This window comes from Physcomitrium patens, chromosome 2 (genome assembly GCF_059467195.1).
Source record: "Physcomitrium patens ecotype Gransden chromosome 2, ASM5946719v1, whole genome shotgun sequence".
NCBI lineage: Eukaryota > Viridiplantae > Streptophyta > Bryopsida > Funariales > Funariaceae > Physcomitrium > Physcomitrium patens.
This window is the reverse complement of record NC_143411.1, coordinates 21616119-21634538: the sequence shown is the minus strand read 5'-3', so window position 1 is coordinate 21634538 and position 18420 is coordinate 21616119. Positions and strand designations below refer to the sequence as shown.

General features: G+C 39.0%; 3 protein-coding genes and 1 pseudogene across 4 annotated transcripts; 2 read left to right on the top strand and 2 right to left on the bottom strand.

Moving 5' to 3' along the window:
* Nucleotides 1-2349: 2349 nt before the first annotated feature.
* LOC141045080 (tripeptidyl-peptidase 2-like) lies at nt 2350-4689 on the top strand. Its single transcript, XM_090248445.1, has 7 exons — nt 2350-2415; nt 2618-2710; nt 2866-2961; nt 3223-3321; nt 3533-3637; nt 3902-4114; nt 4328-4689. Exons 1-7 carry the CDS (start codon nt 2350-2352, stop codon nt 4484-4486), a joined length of 831 nt encoding a protein of 276 aa, XP_090104571.1. The 3' UTR covers nt 4487-4689.
* Nucleotides 4690-5495: 806 nt separating this feature from the next.
* Nucleotides 5496-8351, bottom strand: LOC112276719 (phenylalanine ammonia-lyase pseudogene; annotated as a pseudogene). Its single transcript, XR_016501838.1, has one exon. The product of XR_016501838.1 is annotated as a phenylalanine ammonia-lyase pseudogene (transcript).
* Nucleotides 8352-9736: 1385 nt separating this feature from the next.
* Nucleotides 9737-10930, top strand: LOC112278883 (naringenin-chalcone synthase). Its single transcript, XM_024512751.3, has one exon. It carries the CDS (start codon nt 9737-9739, stop codon nt 10928-10930), a length of 1194 nt encoding a protein of 397 aa, XP_024368519.1.
* A 3995-nt stretch (nt 10931-14925) lies between these two features.
* On the bottom strand, nt 14926-17631 carry LOC112293413 (eukaryotic translation initiation factor 4E-1). The gene is made up of 5 exons (XM_024542786.3): nt 16930-17631; nt 16443-16620; nt 16130-16255; nt 15722-15787; nt 14926-15407 (listed from the first exon to the last, which is right to left on the bottom strand). The coding sequence occupies exons 1-5, from the start codon at nt 17169-17171 to the stop codon at nt 15357-15359; spliced, it is 663 nt and encodes a 220-aa protein (XP_024398554.1). The 5' UTR covers nt 17172-17631; the 3' UTR covers nt 14926-15356.
* Nucleotides 17632-18420: the final 789 nt, after the last annotated feature.

Genomic DNA, 18420 nt, shown 5'->3' with positions numbered 1-18420 from the left:
TTTATAGATTATTGCCACTATGGGTAGTTTTGGTATCCTTGTCACTGAATTATTGTGAGACATGTGGTAGAAATTCTTTTATCCAATGTAGCCTAATATTCTATGCTAGAATTAAACTTGGTCAATTTGTTTGGTGGGGAATAGATCATATGAGTTGACGTTAAGTGAATTTGTTAGTAAGAGGTAGTAGAGCTTGGAATTGTTGTCCTTGAGGTCACTTGCAACTATCATTGATTTTGGATCTTTTATAACTATAAGACATTGTTTAGTATAAAAACATATAAGTAGAAAATTATTAGTGAGTTTTCCCATAAAAAGTAAGTTTTGGATCATATCTATTTCATAGAATATGTGCATGATGGATTTTATTTGTCTTCTCTCGAATCCATATTGAGATTTCATCCTTGAACTAAGTATGAATATTTGCTAGCTATGCATATTGAGATTAGATTAATATCATATTGGAGTTGGTAAAGTGGTTGAGAATTATCAATAATATGTTAGTTTGCTTTGGTGTCAAGTATCTATGTTTTGTAGTTGGAGATTGCCATTATAAGGGCAACCTCTCAAATTAAAAATATTCTTTCAATTATTAAAGACATTGATAAAGATTTTTACTTTAGTGAGGAATTCTCTTTTGTTGGCACCTTCTTCTATTCTTAAGTTAGATTTTTTTTTTTAAATTACTAATTTTTTCACAATTTTTTTGACATTGTACTTTGTTTATACATACCTCTAGCCTTCTCTTTGATAAGAAATGCTGAGTATGAAGAAAAAAATGTTATCTCTAATTGATAATTGTATAACAGAAAAGGCACATTTTTTCAACTTTTTAACAACATTGATGTCTCTTAGATCAAATAGCTTCATAAAAATTGACCTAGAAATCAAGTCATTTGGTAGTGCTTCTACAAATTTCCAAAAGTCTTTCTTTTCTAATATAGCCTGAATCTTGAACTTCCACATTATGTTAGTAATAGAGCCTAATAGTTTATAAGTCGAAAATGTACATATCTATTGATTCCACTTCTTGGAATTAATAAATTTTGATTTAATTCTACTAAAAAATCAAAACTTATATTAGCTATATATCATATTTTGTTGTCATCTTGTATCCTTGTTTAGTACTCAATCTATAAACAACAATTGATTCCTCTTCAACATCAATTAGTAGAGAAAAAAACTAGCTAAAGGACCTTGATGCTCTAATACCATGAAGAAAAATAAAAAAATAAAAAACAAGTTTGATGGCTTAAAAATTGAGTGAGTTTATTTATTGAAAAAAAATGCAAGACTACAAATCTAAATATTGGGTAATTCCTTAGATTCAACTAAGTAAGTCCTACTTTTTAAAACAATGATTTTATAATATTAGAATTATGTAGTAAATATCTATGGATAATTCTATAAATAGAATAATCTTTAAATTACTTCAACTGATATTCCTAATCTACAAGCAAAAGTTGTAATTATTTATGATAATTCAATATGCTTTCTATCCTCATAACTACTTTTTTAGTATCTTTGTTCCTTGATTCTTTTTAGATTAAGTTGAATATTGTTACAATCTACTTTCTTTTTGAAAGTATGCTTGCATCCTTCTCCATTGTGCCAATAGATTTAAAATTTAAGAATGTAAATCATCAATTATTTTTTAGACCATGTATTTGTTTGAGCTACCATATTTGCAATCTCTAATTCAATTGTAATTGTTGTACAATACCTAATGTTTTTTGGAGCCAATTCTTGTCATTTCTAAATCTTTTGCTATTACATTAGAAATGAAAAAGAGTCCACAAGAGATGAGCTCCTATATGGTTAATTGCATTAAACTTATGGTAGCAATGTCCCAGCTAACAATTAATAAATATAGTGATTTGTTGTCAGTCAATGGAAAAATTAATCCTACATAAGTTTCAATGATATCTCAACACAAACAACTTCTACCAATAAATTTGACTAAATTCTCAAAACTCAAATGTAATTGGAGTATGTTAAATGATGTAGTATTCAAGATATTTTGAGCATGGTGTCATATTATAATATAATTTTGGATATGGCATAATATGCAAATGGATTAAAAGGGTAAAATCATCTTTTAGCAATGCATGATCTAATTTGATCTTAAAATTTTGAAAACAGCTCTACCTTATGTTGAAACTAACATTCAAAAAAAACCAATACATAAATAAATTCATAAACATTTGGTTCAACAGAATAGAAGCAAAGTCACAAAATACTAAACATGGGAATAATACTAAACATGATTATGGGTTACTAGGGACTTTTAAATGGTCGGCTCGTCTTCAGCTCAGTTAGTGCTATTCCTTGTACATGGTTGTTATCATCATGACTTGGTGTTTAGCGACCAATGTTAGTGGGAAGCAAGTAGATGTTTCTCTCGACATTATGTTTGTAAGCATGTTGCATCTTTGTAACCCACAGTTCCTCAGTTGGTGCACATCTCTTCGTAGCGCCGAGTAGTAAAGACTTGCAATGGTTTTTGAATCAGTTTTTGTAGTCTAGACAACCAATAGATTACGGTAGAACTCAATGTGGCTCTACTTCAATAGACCGAAAGTCGGCAAATGAATTAAGAAAATATGATATTGTGCAGGTGAGGAATGCAAAAATCAAAGTGCTTTCAAGTTTATCCTTGGAAACAAAAGAAGAACTTGAAGACTGGGAGCGGCTTGCTGATTCACTCAAGGTCGTCATTCGAACCTGTGTGCTTGCACCTTATATATTATTGGATATTGGGCTTTTGGCAAACTTTTTTACTGCATACTTTGTGAGCTTTTTTATTTTATTTTTAGCGATTGGTTTGCTTGGCATGTAGTCATGGCGTGGCACTACTGATTGCAGGTGAATTATCCCAATTATCTGCAACTCATGGTAGAGATATTGAACAAGATGTATGGATCCCAAGGCATCGGAGAAGCAAAGTTCAGTGTTGCCAAGGTTCTTTTCTCTGAGCATTAAGTGTCTGTTCTTGCAGATTGATACATAACCTGGAATGTTAACATACATAAATGTTGTATCATCCATGTTGTAGCATGCCTAGATTTGAGTAGAGTTACCATTGTTGGAGTAGTTCTGACAAAAAAAGACGTGGGTTCAAGCAGTGCAGTAATTTGGTGACCGGCTTTTTGCGCAATTGGGAAACTTTGTACATCGCTAGTTAAACACTTCGGTATAACTATTTTCCACATTGTAACACAGGTAATTAAAGCGGCTGATAATGTGATTCGTTTAGTGGACACTGGGGACCTCGCAAGATATTTCTCAATGAAAAACGAGTCTGAAGATGCGAATGCTGCGGTAACTTCTCTTAATTCCCAGTGCTTTTCCAAAGCTTTGGAACGTGCCACTTCAGGGGTTGAAGAGTGGCATCCTTAAGCCCCAAATGAAGTAGACATCAGTATTTGTACATGGCAGAGCAGATGTTGGAAGATTGTAAGTCTTTTTGGAGTAGATTTCTCTCTTTTAAAATTAGGATGTAGTCTTAACGTGCGTTTGTGAGCATTATTAGAAAGTGCGAAAGGAGATGGAAAAGAAACGAGATTCATTGGCAGATGCTTTATACAAAAAGGGTCTTGCTTTGATTCAGCTGGAAGAGGATCAAACAACCCAACAGGTATGTTCATTTGAAAGGGTTGTATTGGACAATATTTAATTGGACAATATGTGATGTGCTGGACCTCCGTCACGTTTTGATTGAAAGAATGTCATGTTAGCAGGCCATACTTCTTCCCGAGCCCATGTTTACTACATTTAATGCGTACTGTTGGTCTTAGTTCTTGGCCTCTGATATACATCTGCAGCCCAATATACCCAACCTTTAATATAAACTTCTAATCTTTGAGATGTTTCTTGCAATGGAATCTGGCGTTGAGTGCAGAAAGAGGTTCACGAAGCCTCTTCAACTGAAGCTCTAGATGGTGCATCAACTTCTGTGAAGAACGAGAGCTCCCAACTGTCAGCTCCAATAACCGACACTTTTGAAGAGACGTATGCTGAGCTGCGGAAATGGGCTGACATTAATTTGCCCAAGTATCTTCTTCTAACTGTGAAACGAGAAAAGCGCAGTGGTCGTCTCGGAAATGCTTTTAAGGTAAAGCATGTTGGCTTATTTATTTGTTTATTTTTCCTAGAGATCAGCTTCAGGCCGATCTCCACCCTGAAAGATTTTTTACCATTTCAATCTCCTTATCTTCAATTTCTTGCTATAATTCTTGCTAAAACCTTAAACTATGAGGAATCTTGTAAATCTGGGCAAAATGTGTTAGCAACAAAAATGACTTACCGGCTGAGTTGTTATGAACAGTTTTTGAACGACCTGATCCAAGATGAAAGCAAACCACCTCAGAAAAGTTTATTTGAGCTACGCATCAAACTGCTTGAAGAGCTTGAGTGGCCACACCTGGCTGAATACGAACGCAAGTGGCAGATTGTGCGCTTCCCTTCCTCATACCCTCCTTTTTAGTGTCTTCGTTCTTTGGTCCTTTTTAGATTGAGTTGAACATTGTCACAATCTACTGTCTTTTTGAAAGGATGCCTGCATCCTTCCGAATTGTGCTGATGGATCTAAAATTCAGGAATGTAATTCATCGGTGAATCTCTGGACCATGTGTTTGCCTGAGCATTTATATTTGCAGCCTCTAATTCAACTGCGATTGTTGGACACTACCCACTGTTTCTTTGAGCTGTTTCTTATTTCTGAATCTCATGCTGTAGCATTGGAAACTGAAAAGAGTGTTCAAGGAATTTGCTAGTATTTGGTTAGTTGCATTGAACTCATGGTAGCAATACCCTTGCCAACAATTAATAAAAACTGTGATTTGTTGACGACTGTTGGAAAAGTCAATCTTCCACGAGTTTCAGTGATATGTCAAAACATGAATGAAATGGGATTGTATCTCTTCGGCAATGAACAAGTATTGGCCTAGGAAAATGGGCAACAGCTAGTGGCCGGCCATAATCTCAACACAAAAAATTTCCACCGACAGATTTGACTAAATTCTCATAATTCAAATGTAGTTGGAGTGTGTTAAATAATGCAGTATTCAAGACATTTTGAGCATGGTGTTATATAATAATCAAATTTTGGGCATGGCGTAATATGCAGAGGGATAAAAAGGTTTATATCATCTTCTAGCATTTCATGATCTAGTCTGATCTTAAAATTTTGAAAACAGCTCTACCTTACGCTGAAACTAACATTAAAAAAAAACCAATAGTGGAATAAATTCATAAACATTTGGCTCGACAGAACAGAAGCAAAGTCACAAAATAAAGGGAAGATCATCAGATCAATCACTAAACACTGCCAATCACTAAACACTGCCCCTCAAACTCCACGAAACATACAAAGACATCGAAACAAATTAATCCAATCCATGACCACTCAAAAGTCACGAAACATACAAAGACAAAGACATCGAAACAAATTATATCAATCCATGACCACTGATCACTCAAGTAGATGACTTGGCTATCGCTGAAATGAACTCTTATTCATTTTTCCTTGTAAACAAGAGACTCACCATAACTAAACTTTTTTTCTATTTCTACTTCCTCTGCTTCTAAAGTTAGGAAATATATACAAAACTATGCATTGCAATTGAAAAGCTCTTCTACTTCTTATGCTTCTAAAGTTAGGAAATATATACACAACTATGCATTGCAATTGAAAAGCTCTTGATTGATTGGAGTGCTTTCTGTATTAACAAAGGTCAAGGGTGAAGGCACCACACAACCTCATCTTCAACCATTTATACAAGATTTATTTCTCCCACAGTTCCTACGAATGTTAAATATTAATTGTAACGTCAATGTGACGCACGAAGATGAATCGAAAAATCGTGACAAAATTGGGAGATCAAGCAGTGTCAACTAGCAAGAGGCTCGAGCCGGGAAGGGCCCTGGTGTGCCGGTCCAGCCTTGAACACATTCCAACAAAGGAGCCACCAATTGGCCTGCAGAAATGGCATTAAATACCTTCTCAATCTCTTGCCCAGGAGACACCGTCCTCTGCCCAGACAGGAGCTGCGTCTTCAAGTCTCCGCGCACTAGCTTGTACAATGGATACGTCCTACAGTCTTGAATCCTGTTGGGAACCGAGGATAGTCCCTTTGTGTCATATGCTTCTCGCACCGCGGGCACCACACGGCTCAGCTGCAGCTTCAGCTCTGCCTCAAACACTGGAATCTGCCTAAATACTGCGTTGGAGGTCTCCTTGTCTGCACTCTTCAAGGCACGGCTCACCAGCACCCCTCGTAGTTTCTCCATCAGCGGGTATGAATCACTGGTGGAATCGTCGATGTAGCTGAACACCGGCTGACGATCCACTACCATCAGTAGTTCCTTCTCGCAGAAGCGTGATGGCAGCAGTGATCCGTCGCTGCCCATGAAGAGCGTCTTCTTGGCCACCTGTGTCACTACTTGCTTCACGGCCGACTGCATGGTCTCTTCGACATGACGCAGGTCGATAGCCTGGCACAAGCCTACCAAGAAGGTGGCGCTCATGAGCTTGAGAATCTCCATGGCTTCCTCCGTCTTGCGGGCTGACACCAATCCCAGTGAGTTCACATCTTGGTTGTGTTGCTCCGCGCTTTGGACATGGGTGGTGACCGGGTTGGCTAGGTAGTTAATCTCAGATAAGTACGAGGCCATGGCGATCTCTGCCCCTTTCATGCCGTAATCCAGGCTGGGGTTGGGTCCCCCGCTCAAATTGGACGGTAATCCGTTGTTGTAGTAGTCGTTCACAAGTTCGGAGAATTGTGCGAACATGAGCTTAGCGATGGCGGCCAGCGCCAGGCGCATGTTGTCCATGGACACGCCGATGGGCGTGCCCTGGAAGTTACCGCCATGCAGGGCGATGCCCCTGGCAGCGTCGATGATGGGATTGTCGTTCACAGAGTTGATCTCCCGCTCGATGGCGTGGGTGGCGTTGCGGATGACCTCCACCTGAGGGCCCAGCCACTGCGGGGAAGTTCGCAGCGCGTATCTGTCCTGCTTCGGCTTGCGCAGGGGGTCGGTCTCGTTGTACTTGGCGGCAGCCTTCATGAAGGAACTCCCGTCCAGCACCCACTCCATGACAGCCGCAGCTTCCATCTGTCCGGGGTGGTGCTTCAGCTTGTGAGTCAGGGGGTCGGCAAATTCAGGCTTGCCCTGCATTACCTCGCAAAAGAGCGCGGACAGAACCTCGGCGAGCAACACCATGATGTTGGCATCGTAGCACACGGTGGAAGCGAGGGCGGAACCGACTGCGGTGCCGTTGACAAGGGCGAGCCCTTCCTTGGGCGCCAGCTCGAAGGGCTTCTCCACGCCTGCGATTCGCAAGGCCTCCAGCGCGGAAACCTCTCGTCCGTCCTGGGTGACGGCTTTGGAATTGGGGCGACCGGTGAGCAGGCCGGCGATATACGACAAGGGGACGAGGTCGCCGGATGCCGTGATGGTACCCCGCAAGGGCAACTTGGGGGTGACGTGCGCGTTGAGTAGCTTCTCCATAGCTTGGAGGATCTCCCAGCGGATGCCAGAATACCCCTGCATCAGCGTGTTGGTACGCACTAGCATGGCCGCTCGGGCAGTCTCGGATGGCAGGGAGTTACCCTTGCTGAGGACTCCCGCATTCAGGAAGCGGATGAGTTCGCGCTGGAGCTCCACTCCTTGCTGCGTGCGACGATGAGAGGTCGCTCCGAACCCGGTGGTAACGCCGTAGATGTCACCTCCGCCCATGATCCTATCGAGCACCCAGTTGGAGCTCTCGTCCACTCTACTCTTGGCATTGGCAGCATCGAGCACGACATGCACGTCAGGTCTGCGAGCAATGGCTGCTACCTGAGGTACAGTGAGGGTGGCTCCCTCGATCATGACCTGGGTGGCATTTTGGTAAGTGTCAACCATCCGCTTGATTTCTTCGAGGTGGCTGCATCCCATGGCCTTGGCGGTCTTGGCCCAGTTGAGAGGATCCGCACCATGAACTGCTCCATTACCGAGTAGGCCAATGCAGTACGGAGATGTGTTATCATCAAGCATCATGTCTGAAGATGCCGAATCAATTTGCTCACCTGATCCGACGACAATAAGCTCCCCAGCTCGTGGTGCCATTGTTGGTATTGAAGACCTGCAATTACACTAGTTACCGAGATCTACTGAGTGCGCGGAGCCACGCAAGACTGATGTACTGAGAGTTCGAAGTCGTGCCTGAACGCCTACTTCAGGAAACAATCTCAACCAAGCAGCAGTAGCAAACTTTGCTGATCTTTCAAGAGATGGGAGGGGAACCAATTGCTGAAGGGTGGGATGCAGGCCCTGTCCGGCATTCACTGCTTGAATGGGCCTCAGGGAGAAGTGAAGATTAATGAGATTCGGGGAATGCTCTTTATGCAACTACTGCCTCTCGCTGTAGCGCGGTGTTCACCGTCGAAAGGTATTCTAATGGCTGACCCTAGTCCATAAAGGTGGGTATATTGCGGTGAAAACAGTCCGAGGTGGCGTTGAAATGTTGAAAGTGGTGCCCTTCCTGGACTTGTGAGCCTTCTGGTGCCACATGAAGGATGAGAGCCCTCCAGATTGATTTATGATACAGGGTTGTTGAAATTTAGTTCGTCCGTCGTTTACTTCAACACTACATCAAACTACAATTCCCCTCATGTTCTTGTCGGTGGGTCTTGGGCAGGTTTCGTGGATCAACTACGGTGGACTGCACCAAAAGTGACAGCACCTGATTGAATATACCCTGTCTTCTTTGCGGCTGTTTCTGACTAGATTTCTAAGAATCCTGTTGAGAATCAAAGCCTCGTTTTATGCATGTATCTCTCATTTCATGAGGTAGAGAGCAAGGTCAGATCAGTGTGGTTTTTCTTCCATCTTTCCGGCACAAAGGAAAAGTGCAGCTTTAAAAGTACTTCTCTGGGGTGGACCCACTTTCTATTGGAGGAAAGTCGGACGCGTGGTCTTGTTTGGAAAGAGGAAGGCGCTGCGATTCTTCGTAGTCTTCAGCCTGACTCTCAGAGTCTCTCAGTCATACTGGTCTGCTGGACTGGATCGTTTCGCTGGTGTCAATACTGACCAAAATTTAAGATTTCAAAGGGCCAAGTCAAGACCACGAGTTTTGTCGTCCAATTGCGAAATTCAAAATTATCGTGCAAAATCCAATTGCGAAATTCAAAAATTGTTGTGCAACTGTGAAATTCGAAATTCGCCTCTAGACGGCACGTGTACACATGGAGTCGCAAAGTGGTGGGGTGAAGCAGAAAAAAGGTCAACAGCTTTCAACAGCAATGACTCCACAGAAAGAGCACACGATTCAATGCAGTAAACGTATTTCTTTATTTCTGCAGACATAAAGTCGCGGTCAAAATGAAATATACCCCGGTCAAGGACAACTCGATCCTGATGAAAGTGTCAACATGGCGATGCTCTTAAAGGGCACACGCTGTGCATGAAATAGCAGGGTCGATACAAGCTTCAAAACGGAAGTCGCCACCCAACTACATCGTCTATCAATTCTCTGGCAATCTCTCCGATCGTTGTACTCAAGTTACGAAAATAGACTAGCTCGTGGCGAACTAAGAGAGTGGGGTGACTCCGCAGATCCCAACTGGTAGCGTAACGGAATCGGTGCGTAGAACAACCTCTCTTGTTGCAGAATTAGCAAAGAGACAAAGTCGGAATACGTTTGGCAGCACAGATTGAGAACTAGAGTGAAGAAATCGACCGGGGTTGTCAAATGGCTTCTGCTGGGGATGTTACGAGGACCGCGCTTCCCAGGGGCCAGCCCCGCGCTGAAGGGCCAGCCTGCGTGCTAGGCATCGGAACTGCGGTGCCTCCCGCGGAGTTTCTGCAGAGTGAGTACCCCGAATTCTTCTTCAACATCACCAACTGCGGCGAGAAGGAAGCCCTGAAGGCCAAATTCAAGCGCATCTGTGACAAGTCGGGCATCCGGAAGCGCCACATGTTCCTCACGGAGGAGGTGCTCAAGGCCAACCCAGGCATCTGCACGTACATGGAGCCCTCCCTGAACGTCCGCCATGACATCGTGGTCGTCCAGGTCCCCAAGCTCGCCGCCGAGGCCGCCCAGAAGGCCATCAAGGAATGGGGCGGCCGCAAGTCCGACATTACCCACATCGTCTTCGCCACCACCTCGGGTGTCAACATGCCCGGAGCCGACCACGCCCTGGCCAAGCTGCTCGGCCTGAAGCCCACTGTGAAGCGTGTCATGATGTACCAAACCGGGTGTTTCGGCGGTGCATCCGTGCTCAGAGTGGCCAAGGATCTAGCCGAAAACAACAAGGGCGCCCGAGTGCTGGCAGTCGCGAGCGAGGTGACCGCAGTCACATACCGAGCCCCGAGCGAGAACCACTTGGACGGGCTTGTGGGCTCAGCTCTGTTCGGCGATGGCGCCGGCGTGTACGTGGTTGGATCCGACCCCAAGCCTGAGGTAGAGAAGCCATTGTTCGAAGTGCACTGGGCTGGAGAGACCATCTTACCAGAGAGTGACGGCGCCATCGATGGACATCTCACCGAAGCAGGGCTCATCTTCCACCTCATGAAGGATGTACCCGGGCTCATCTCCAAGAACATCGAGAAGTTTTTGAACGAGGCCAGGAAGCCAGTGGGATCACCGGCATGGAACGAGATGTTCTGGGCGGTGCATCCCGGAGGTCCAGCCATTCTCGATCAGGTGGAGGCGAAGCTGAAGCTGACCAAGGACAAGATGCAAGGGAGCAGGGACATATTGTCCGAGTTTGGCAACATGTCTAGCGCCTCTGTGTTGTTTGTGTTGGATCAGATTCGGCACAGGTCTGTGAAGATGGGTGCGTCCACTTTGGGCGAGGGCAGCGAGTTCGGATTCTTCATTGGCTTCGGACCAGGACTGACACTAGAAGTGCTTGTGCTCCGCGCCGCTCCCAACTCCGCTTAGATTCCACCCCACCTCTCCTTTTTACTCCCCATTCTCACCAATTTGTATCATATCAAATTATTGCATAGCATAGTATTGTATAGCGTGGTATACCCCCTTCTCTTGTTCAATAAAATTGGCCGACTTTGCTCCACCATTCTGTCATTGTCTGAGTTTTTGTGTTATTTTGCTTCTGTACACAAAGCTGAGAGATGGGTTGATGATGCCTCTCTGCAAGGGCTTGATCCCTCTTCCGTTACGTTGTCTTCACACCCCATGCGGTTGTTCTCTTTGATGAATGAATGGAGGAAATGTAGTTGATGCAATGAATGTGGGGTGGTCGAAGGTCAATTTCAATACTCTTAATTGTCTTTCTTTGCCTTGGTAATGATGTGGCATTGTACTATGCTTCTTGAGAATTAGTTTTTTTTCTTCTTTTAATTAGAGAATTAGTGGGATTCTTAAATTAAAAGACAATAAATTCAACCATGAAAGAGTAGTTGATGTGACCATTTGTCCACACTTTTTTTGTTTTCTTGTTATTGTCAAACACAATTTCGGGCATCATCGACCTATGTTTACATTTCTTATTTTACATAAACTTTTGACTTTATCATTCTACAATGTGATTGTTATAGGGATTTTTTTGGTAGTACAGTCAAACTAATTTGTCAAGGTTCTTGGTTTTGTCAATACAATTATGAAGGATTTTTAATATTGTTGATAGAATGATAGTTGCAAAGTAGATATTGAACAGATTGAGTAGTATCAACATGACCACATATTATATATTATTATCTATAAAATGTTACATAAACAGAAAATATATTGATCTTTTTTCTATTTAGGATGTATAAGTGTGTGTAAGCATTTTTTTATTTTTTTAATGTTCAGATTTTATATATATATTTTTTTTTTTTCTTTCTGCTTCTTCTTCTTCTAATTCTTCCAGTAGCAAATGTTAAAGCAAGTTATCTTTCCAATTTTAATGGATATTAAAAAAACATTTGAACACATTCTTATAATTGAATATCATGAAAACCACATGATTTCATATGTATAAAAAATGATTTAAGAATATGTGACAGTTATAGTAAATCAAATTAGAAATAATAGTAACAATAGCATACATTTAAAAAAACTAAAAGTTATATACAATCATGTATTGAAATTTGGTATTAATAATTTTTGTAGAAACTAAAAAAAGGCTGAAAAATAAGTGTACAAATATAACAATAAGAGGCATGATAACAATGATAATGATAACAATCATAACAATATTGGGCAATCAAAGGAAGCATATAGGAAGTGTGGCTTGACCAAAATTCTATTAACCGAGCTATTTAAATTGTTGTAGTAGATAAGACTTAATTTTTCCAATAATTGTAAAGAAACATAAATAGTTCCATTGTTATGCATATACTCTTTTCATTTTTTCATTTTTTTTTTTTTTTTTTTTTTTTTTGACAACATTTCACTATGAGTCGTCAATTTTTGACTTAGCATCCAAAAATTATAATTTTACAGTTTTTTCATGCCCAACACCACAGGTTTTGCTTAGTATTATACAATAAAACTAATTTATTCAAGTATTAGATTAAAAAATTAATGATAATTAAAAATTAAATAATTGAGTTAACGTAATGTTATAATATTACCAAGCAATCATTTTACTTCAATTCTTATAAAATAATATCTTCTACACTTAATTATATTTTACATGAGGCACATTTGAACCTCCTATTTTTTATTACCTTTTATTTTATTTAAATTAATTTATTGCTTCTTTAAAGATTAATGACTATTCTTAGTTTTTTATTCGTAGAAAAAAATTCTAAAAGATCAAAATAATAAATAATAATTTTTAAAAAATAGTTAAATAAATCTATTTTATATTATAATAAATTGTGATTTAAATTCAAAAAATTGAGGTATTTTTCTTAATTGATATTAATTTATTTTACTTCTGCTTTTTTTAGAATCACAACTAAAATTTCAATAATATACAAGTTTATGCACTGTTGTGAATATTGTCAGAAAGAGAGAAATATATGTATATTTATTTATTTATTACTTTGTACTTAAACAGCATGTTCTTTTGCTCAAGCTAATTATATTATATTCATCTGTTATACACATGTTTCATTCTTCTAATGCAACTTTTAATGCTTTTATTTTTCAAATTCCATAAATAATAAATATATATATATATATATATATATATATATGAAACTACATATATATATATATATATATATATAATTGTAAAATACATAAAATAATTGAATTAATACGCTATCTTAAGTTAATAAACAGTCTTTCATATGATAATATATCTTATAATTTTGTGTAAGCACATCTATATTAGTTTTGGGATTTCAAACATACCATTTAAGTATATTAATAATTACATAATATTATATAAATATGATACTCAGAATAATATACAAAATTCCTAATGAACATAATTCTCGTATTTTCTTTTATTACTATCAACTCTAATTTCATTTACTATCATCTATTCTCAAATCATTTTTTATACATGTGAAATCATGTGATTTTCATGATATTCAATTACGTGAACTTTATTTATAATGTTTTTTAATATCCATTAAAACTGGAAAGAGGACTTGCTTTCAAATTAGTTACTGGAAGAAGTAGAAGAAAAATAGAAATAAAAATATAAATAAAAATTGGTATAAATCAATCAATACTAAGAAATAAAAATATGCATTCAACAGAATAAACAAGTGCCACGTAGTTTAAACAATCAGCATGATTATTGTCATTTATGATGTTTAAAAACAACATGTTGCAAAAGAAAATATGAACTTAACATTTATTTTTAAAGTTTTTTTTATAATTATTATTAAATAGAAACCCATGCCATTGGACACAAAAAAGCTGTATATTTTAATTATTTAAGTCAAAAATCAACGACTTCTAAAGAAGTGTTGGCTTAAAAATAAATAAAATAAAATAACAATGGAACCATTTATGTTTCTTTAGTGTTATTGGCAAAGCCAATTTTTATTTACTTCAAAAGCTGAAATAGCTAGTTTAAAATATTTTAGAATAAACCACATTTGTTGTGGTGTTTTTAGGTTTATTTTTTTTGCTGATATAAAGAATCTTGATTGTATTCGGAGAAATACATTGTGAAAGGGCAACAAAAAAAATTATGTTGTGAAAGGACAACACATGTTTTTGGCCAAGAAGAAGATTTCTTTGTCTCAACCAATTGGCCAATGAAAAGACTTCTTTTATCTCTTTATCTTATAACTAAGCTTTCGTATTATATAGATATAGTTACCAAAAAATTATACAAATAAAAAAAAAAACACTTTATATTGTGATGTAGATGTTTTCATTTAACAGAAGTTATAGTTTTTTGTTTAAGTTCAAAAATCAATTATAAGTATAATTTATAGCAATATTTGGAAATCAGACAATTCCAACCCATCTTAATTTTGCAAAAGAGATACCCAACTTGCACTCTAATCCTTTTACTTCATTTGCCCGTCATCCATGTGCAATGGTAAAGGTGGATGCTTGATAACTGCATCAAATTTTGTGGATAAGCAGTCAGAATTTCAACATGGAACAAAAAATAGACATGATTAGACACGATTGAAGGTTCAATATTTATGGTTCAGAGAGCCTTTTGAATTTTCTATTTCCAGCTACCAACTGGGTACTTACTCCTCTCCGGACAACAAATCCTACTGCAAAAAATTGTGAGAAGCAGATTTGAGGAAAACCAAGAGATGAACGAGGACATATACAAAGGAAACAGGAGGATTGTGAAGGGGCTAGACGAGACCAAGCTGTGCACAACGACGCACCGATTGTTTGAAGAGCATCTCGTTTGATTGGGAGAGAGAAGAGGAAACATTCAGTTTCACATTAATTAGCTCCGTACATGAAATAATTGTTTTAGTCTACTTCAACAGGATAAATAGGGAGGAAGTGCACTAATCTTAAATAAAAACGATGCAGTTGTTAGATAGCAGATGTGCACAAAAATAAGGAATTTTCAATTTAAGCATCTTGCATTCAAGCTCTTGATCACATGCAAACCTCCTCAACGGCTAAACGCTTGAGAAATAGAACGCGTATACCGCTCAGCCGGCATCCCAAGCGGACGTTGTGACAGAAAATGTCAGTAACAGGGAGTTTCACAACAATCCGAGTACACCATTAAGACTGTACTGTCCTAGCTCTAATCTACAGCCTTGGATAACCGAAGTAATTTCACGCTCTTCACTAACCTACATAACTGAAGCGATACAAGACTGTGCCAGTTAACCTAAAACTCTAGCGTTCTCTACTGTCTAAAAACCGGATAGCCATCGCAGGTACTGAACACGTCACTGACCAACGTGGCCCAACCTATGTAAAACTGGCAGTCCTAACACATGTCATTTATGCTAACACACACTATTTTCTAGACGGTATATCTGTTCTTCGCACTCTTGTCTTGTCTCTTTGCGTCCTCCTGAAACACCACAGAATTGGTTAACGCTAATATCAACGACGAAAGAATTGCTCAACCTTAGCTTCGAAAATGTGAGTAACCGAGTTACTACAACAATACAAGACAAACTGTCATTGGTCAACCAACAATGACGAGACCGCGACGTCTGACTCTTACTCAGAAAGCCGACAGATAAGTACACGTAGGAATGAAAATAAATCGACTTCTCCAACTGATCCCATATGTAAAGACTCTCTTCGCACATAACATTCCAGGCGAGATCTGATTTATCAACTCTATGATAAGTTTGACGATTAGTAGATCAAATAACTTACATGGACAAGGTAGCCGAGCTTGTCATTATAGTCAAGAACCTCCTTCCATTGCTTTGCAATGCTAACCTGTAAACACCAGTAATCACACAATGTTACTTGTCATGAACTCTTCGTTGGTACGCTTAGGAGAAGCAATATTAATCAGTCAGATTATCCAATGCCATAAAGGACGAAAGGCATTGGACATGAACAAATGAAACCTGTGCTCCGAGAGAGGCCTAAAATATGCTAGTGGGATGCACTAAAAATGGATATTATTCTAGAATTTTTCGTGTAGAACAGATGGAACAAAGTAAACTTTCTCATAATGGATATTTTTTTCTTGAAGCCCCGATACCGACCGATCACCAGAACATAGCATCCCGAAAACACGGCCGTATATTAATCTAAATTGTCATGATGACCCACCTGAGCGGCCTCGTTGGAAGCAGTCTTCGTCCAGATGGCAATCTTATCTTGTGCCCTCCTTACGCTCACAACAGCTCCGCAAATTTCATCACCTTCGTCAAATTGCTCTCCAATCATAGCCAGCAACTGAACCCACAAATTACAATATAATAAGACTTCAAATCTAGATATCAATTGATCGAATCAAAACTATCTCAGATATGCGGAGCGCTTGTTTCAGCTCAAAAGTTGACCAACTTTCCCTATTTCCATGAGGACATATTCAACCAAAGCGACAGTAGGAAAACCCAGAATCAAGAAAGATAGACAGTACAGTGTGAAGCCAGTAGGTATCAAGGATAGCCTTGCCGCCGCTTCTAGGAGGCTGCGCAGTCCATTTGCCACCATGAGCACACTTGGGATCCTCCCACTTTGGCTCAATTCCGGACTTGAAGCAATGAAAATCCGCACCCTGAATCAGCTTGCTAGGTTGCAAAACGTTGTTGTACAAGCTGGAAACAATTACTACGTCACAATGTGCAAGAATATACCAAAGGATTCATGTTCAACGCCGCCACAGTTGTACCCACTGTGAAACCCTAAAATGCACGCTCTCACTCACTTTAATTCAAAAGCAATAGACTGAACGGTTATTGCACTACCCTATTCATCTGCTCCGCTTCACCTACTAAGGTGACCCTAAAAAGATATACGGGGGCGGAAGGGTGATACACCAGAGGCTTTCAACTATTCCAAACGTTGTAGGCGTGGCGAAAACAACAAAACCCACGACGCTGGGTGCAGGGCAAAGCTCCACATACCACCAAAACTCTTCGACAGTGTGGAACGTATACACGGCACGAAGAGAGCTCCCCCATGTTGCCTGCTTTTGCTTCCCGCCCGGGTTATCGAACCAAAATGTCCACGAATGCTCCAATGGGTGCTTCTTCACCTCAGCTGGCCGATCTACGGGCTTCTCAACAATCTCCCCTACTTCTACCTGATCGGCCTTGGAATCGTCCAAGGTCAGTGCCTCCGTCGTCACTGCCAACTCGTCCGCCATTTCAATATGGTATTGACCTCTCTATATCTCTCTCTTTCTCTCTCTCTCCCGCTCAAATTCCTTGCCAAGGTTGCGGTGTGGATTGCTCTCCGCTACAGAAAAGAGACCGAGTAGTCGATTCAAGGGCTGCAAAGTCAGAAGCGATTCGAAGACCTGCAAAAATGAGCCCAAAGCTCCGCAGATGGGAGCAAAGCGGAGCAAAAGCTTGCGAGCCACATCGCAAGGTTTTCTGCCGCTGACAAGCCCTAGAGCTTGTCCTGGAGTGGGTCAGGCCGGGTTAATGCGTTCACCCAGCCCGTCGCTCTGAGCGGATGAACCCCGTCGACGGCTCCGACTGGATGATTCGCCGATAAAGTTTAGTGACTCATGAATCGAGAAAGGAAAAGGTAGAATGGGTCCAAAGTCTTAAGCCCTTGTGATTAGGGCAAACAATAAGCAATTAACCACATTATATACATTTTCTAAATAATTATTTTTGAAATTCAGAAAATTCAGTTTAATTTTTTGAATTCTCACCATGCTTTGTAAAATTCAAATCTTTGATCTAATTGACATCTATATTGTACAATATTTTTATACATCTTTTGCATATTGGATGTTTTAAGGAAAATTTTGTTTGGATGAAGTGGTTTCTTGATATATATATATATATATATATATATGTGTGTGTGTGTGTGTGTGTGTGTGTGTTTTTTAACCAAATATTTCTTTAAAACCTTTAATATTTTAATCAAAAGTTATAATCAATAGTCAATTTGGTATAGTATTAGGTCTTTGTTATGTTCTATTCTGTCTAATTTTAAAAAATATATTTTTTCATTTAATTTTATAGTATAAGTTATTATTTTCTTTGATTTCTTTTACAAATACACTAATAACTTAAATTCTAAGTCTTAACCAAATACTTATGATAAATTTTCATAAGTATATATTTGATATGTTAGTGAGCAAGATGTTTATATATGTGTGGATGATTATTATTATTGAAAATTTCTACAAATAAAAATATACATATAATTTTTTTAAATTTTTATTTTTAATAATTTATAAGATCTATAAATATTAATATATTTTTAATTTAAAATATATTATGAAATCAATTTAAAATAATTATTCTTATATATATACATATATATGTATTTACATTGAATACAACCACAAGTGCATGTTTACAATCAACAATCCTATTTCTTTCATTGTTAAATAAGTTCTTACACATTCCAATTATAATGCAATTACGAGAATTTTT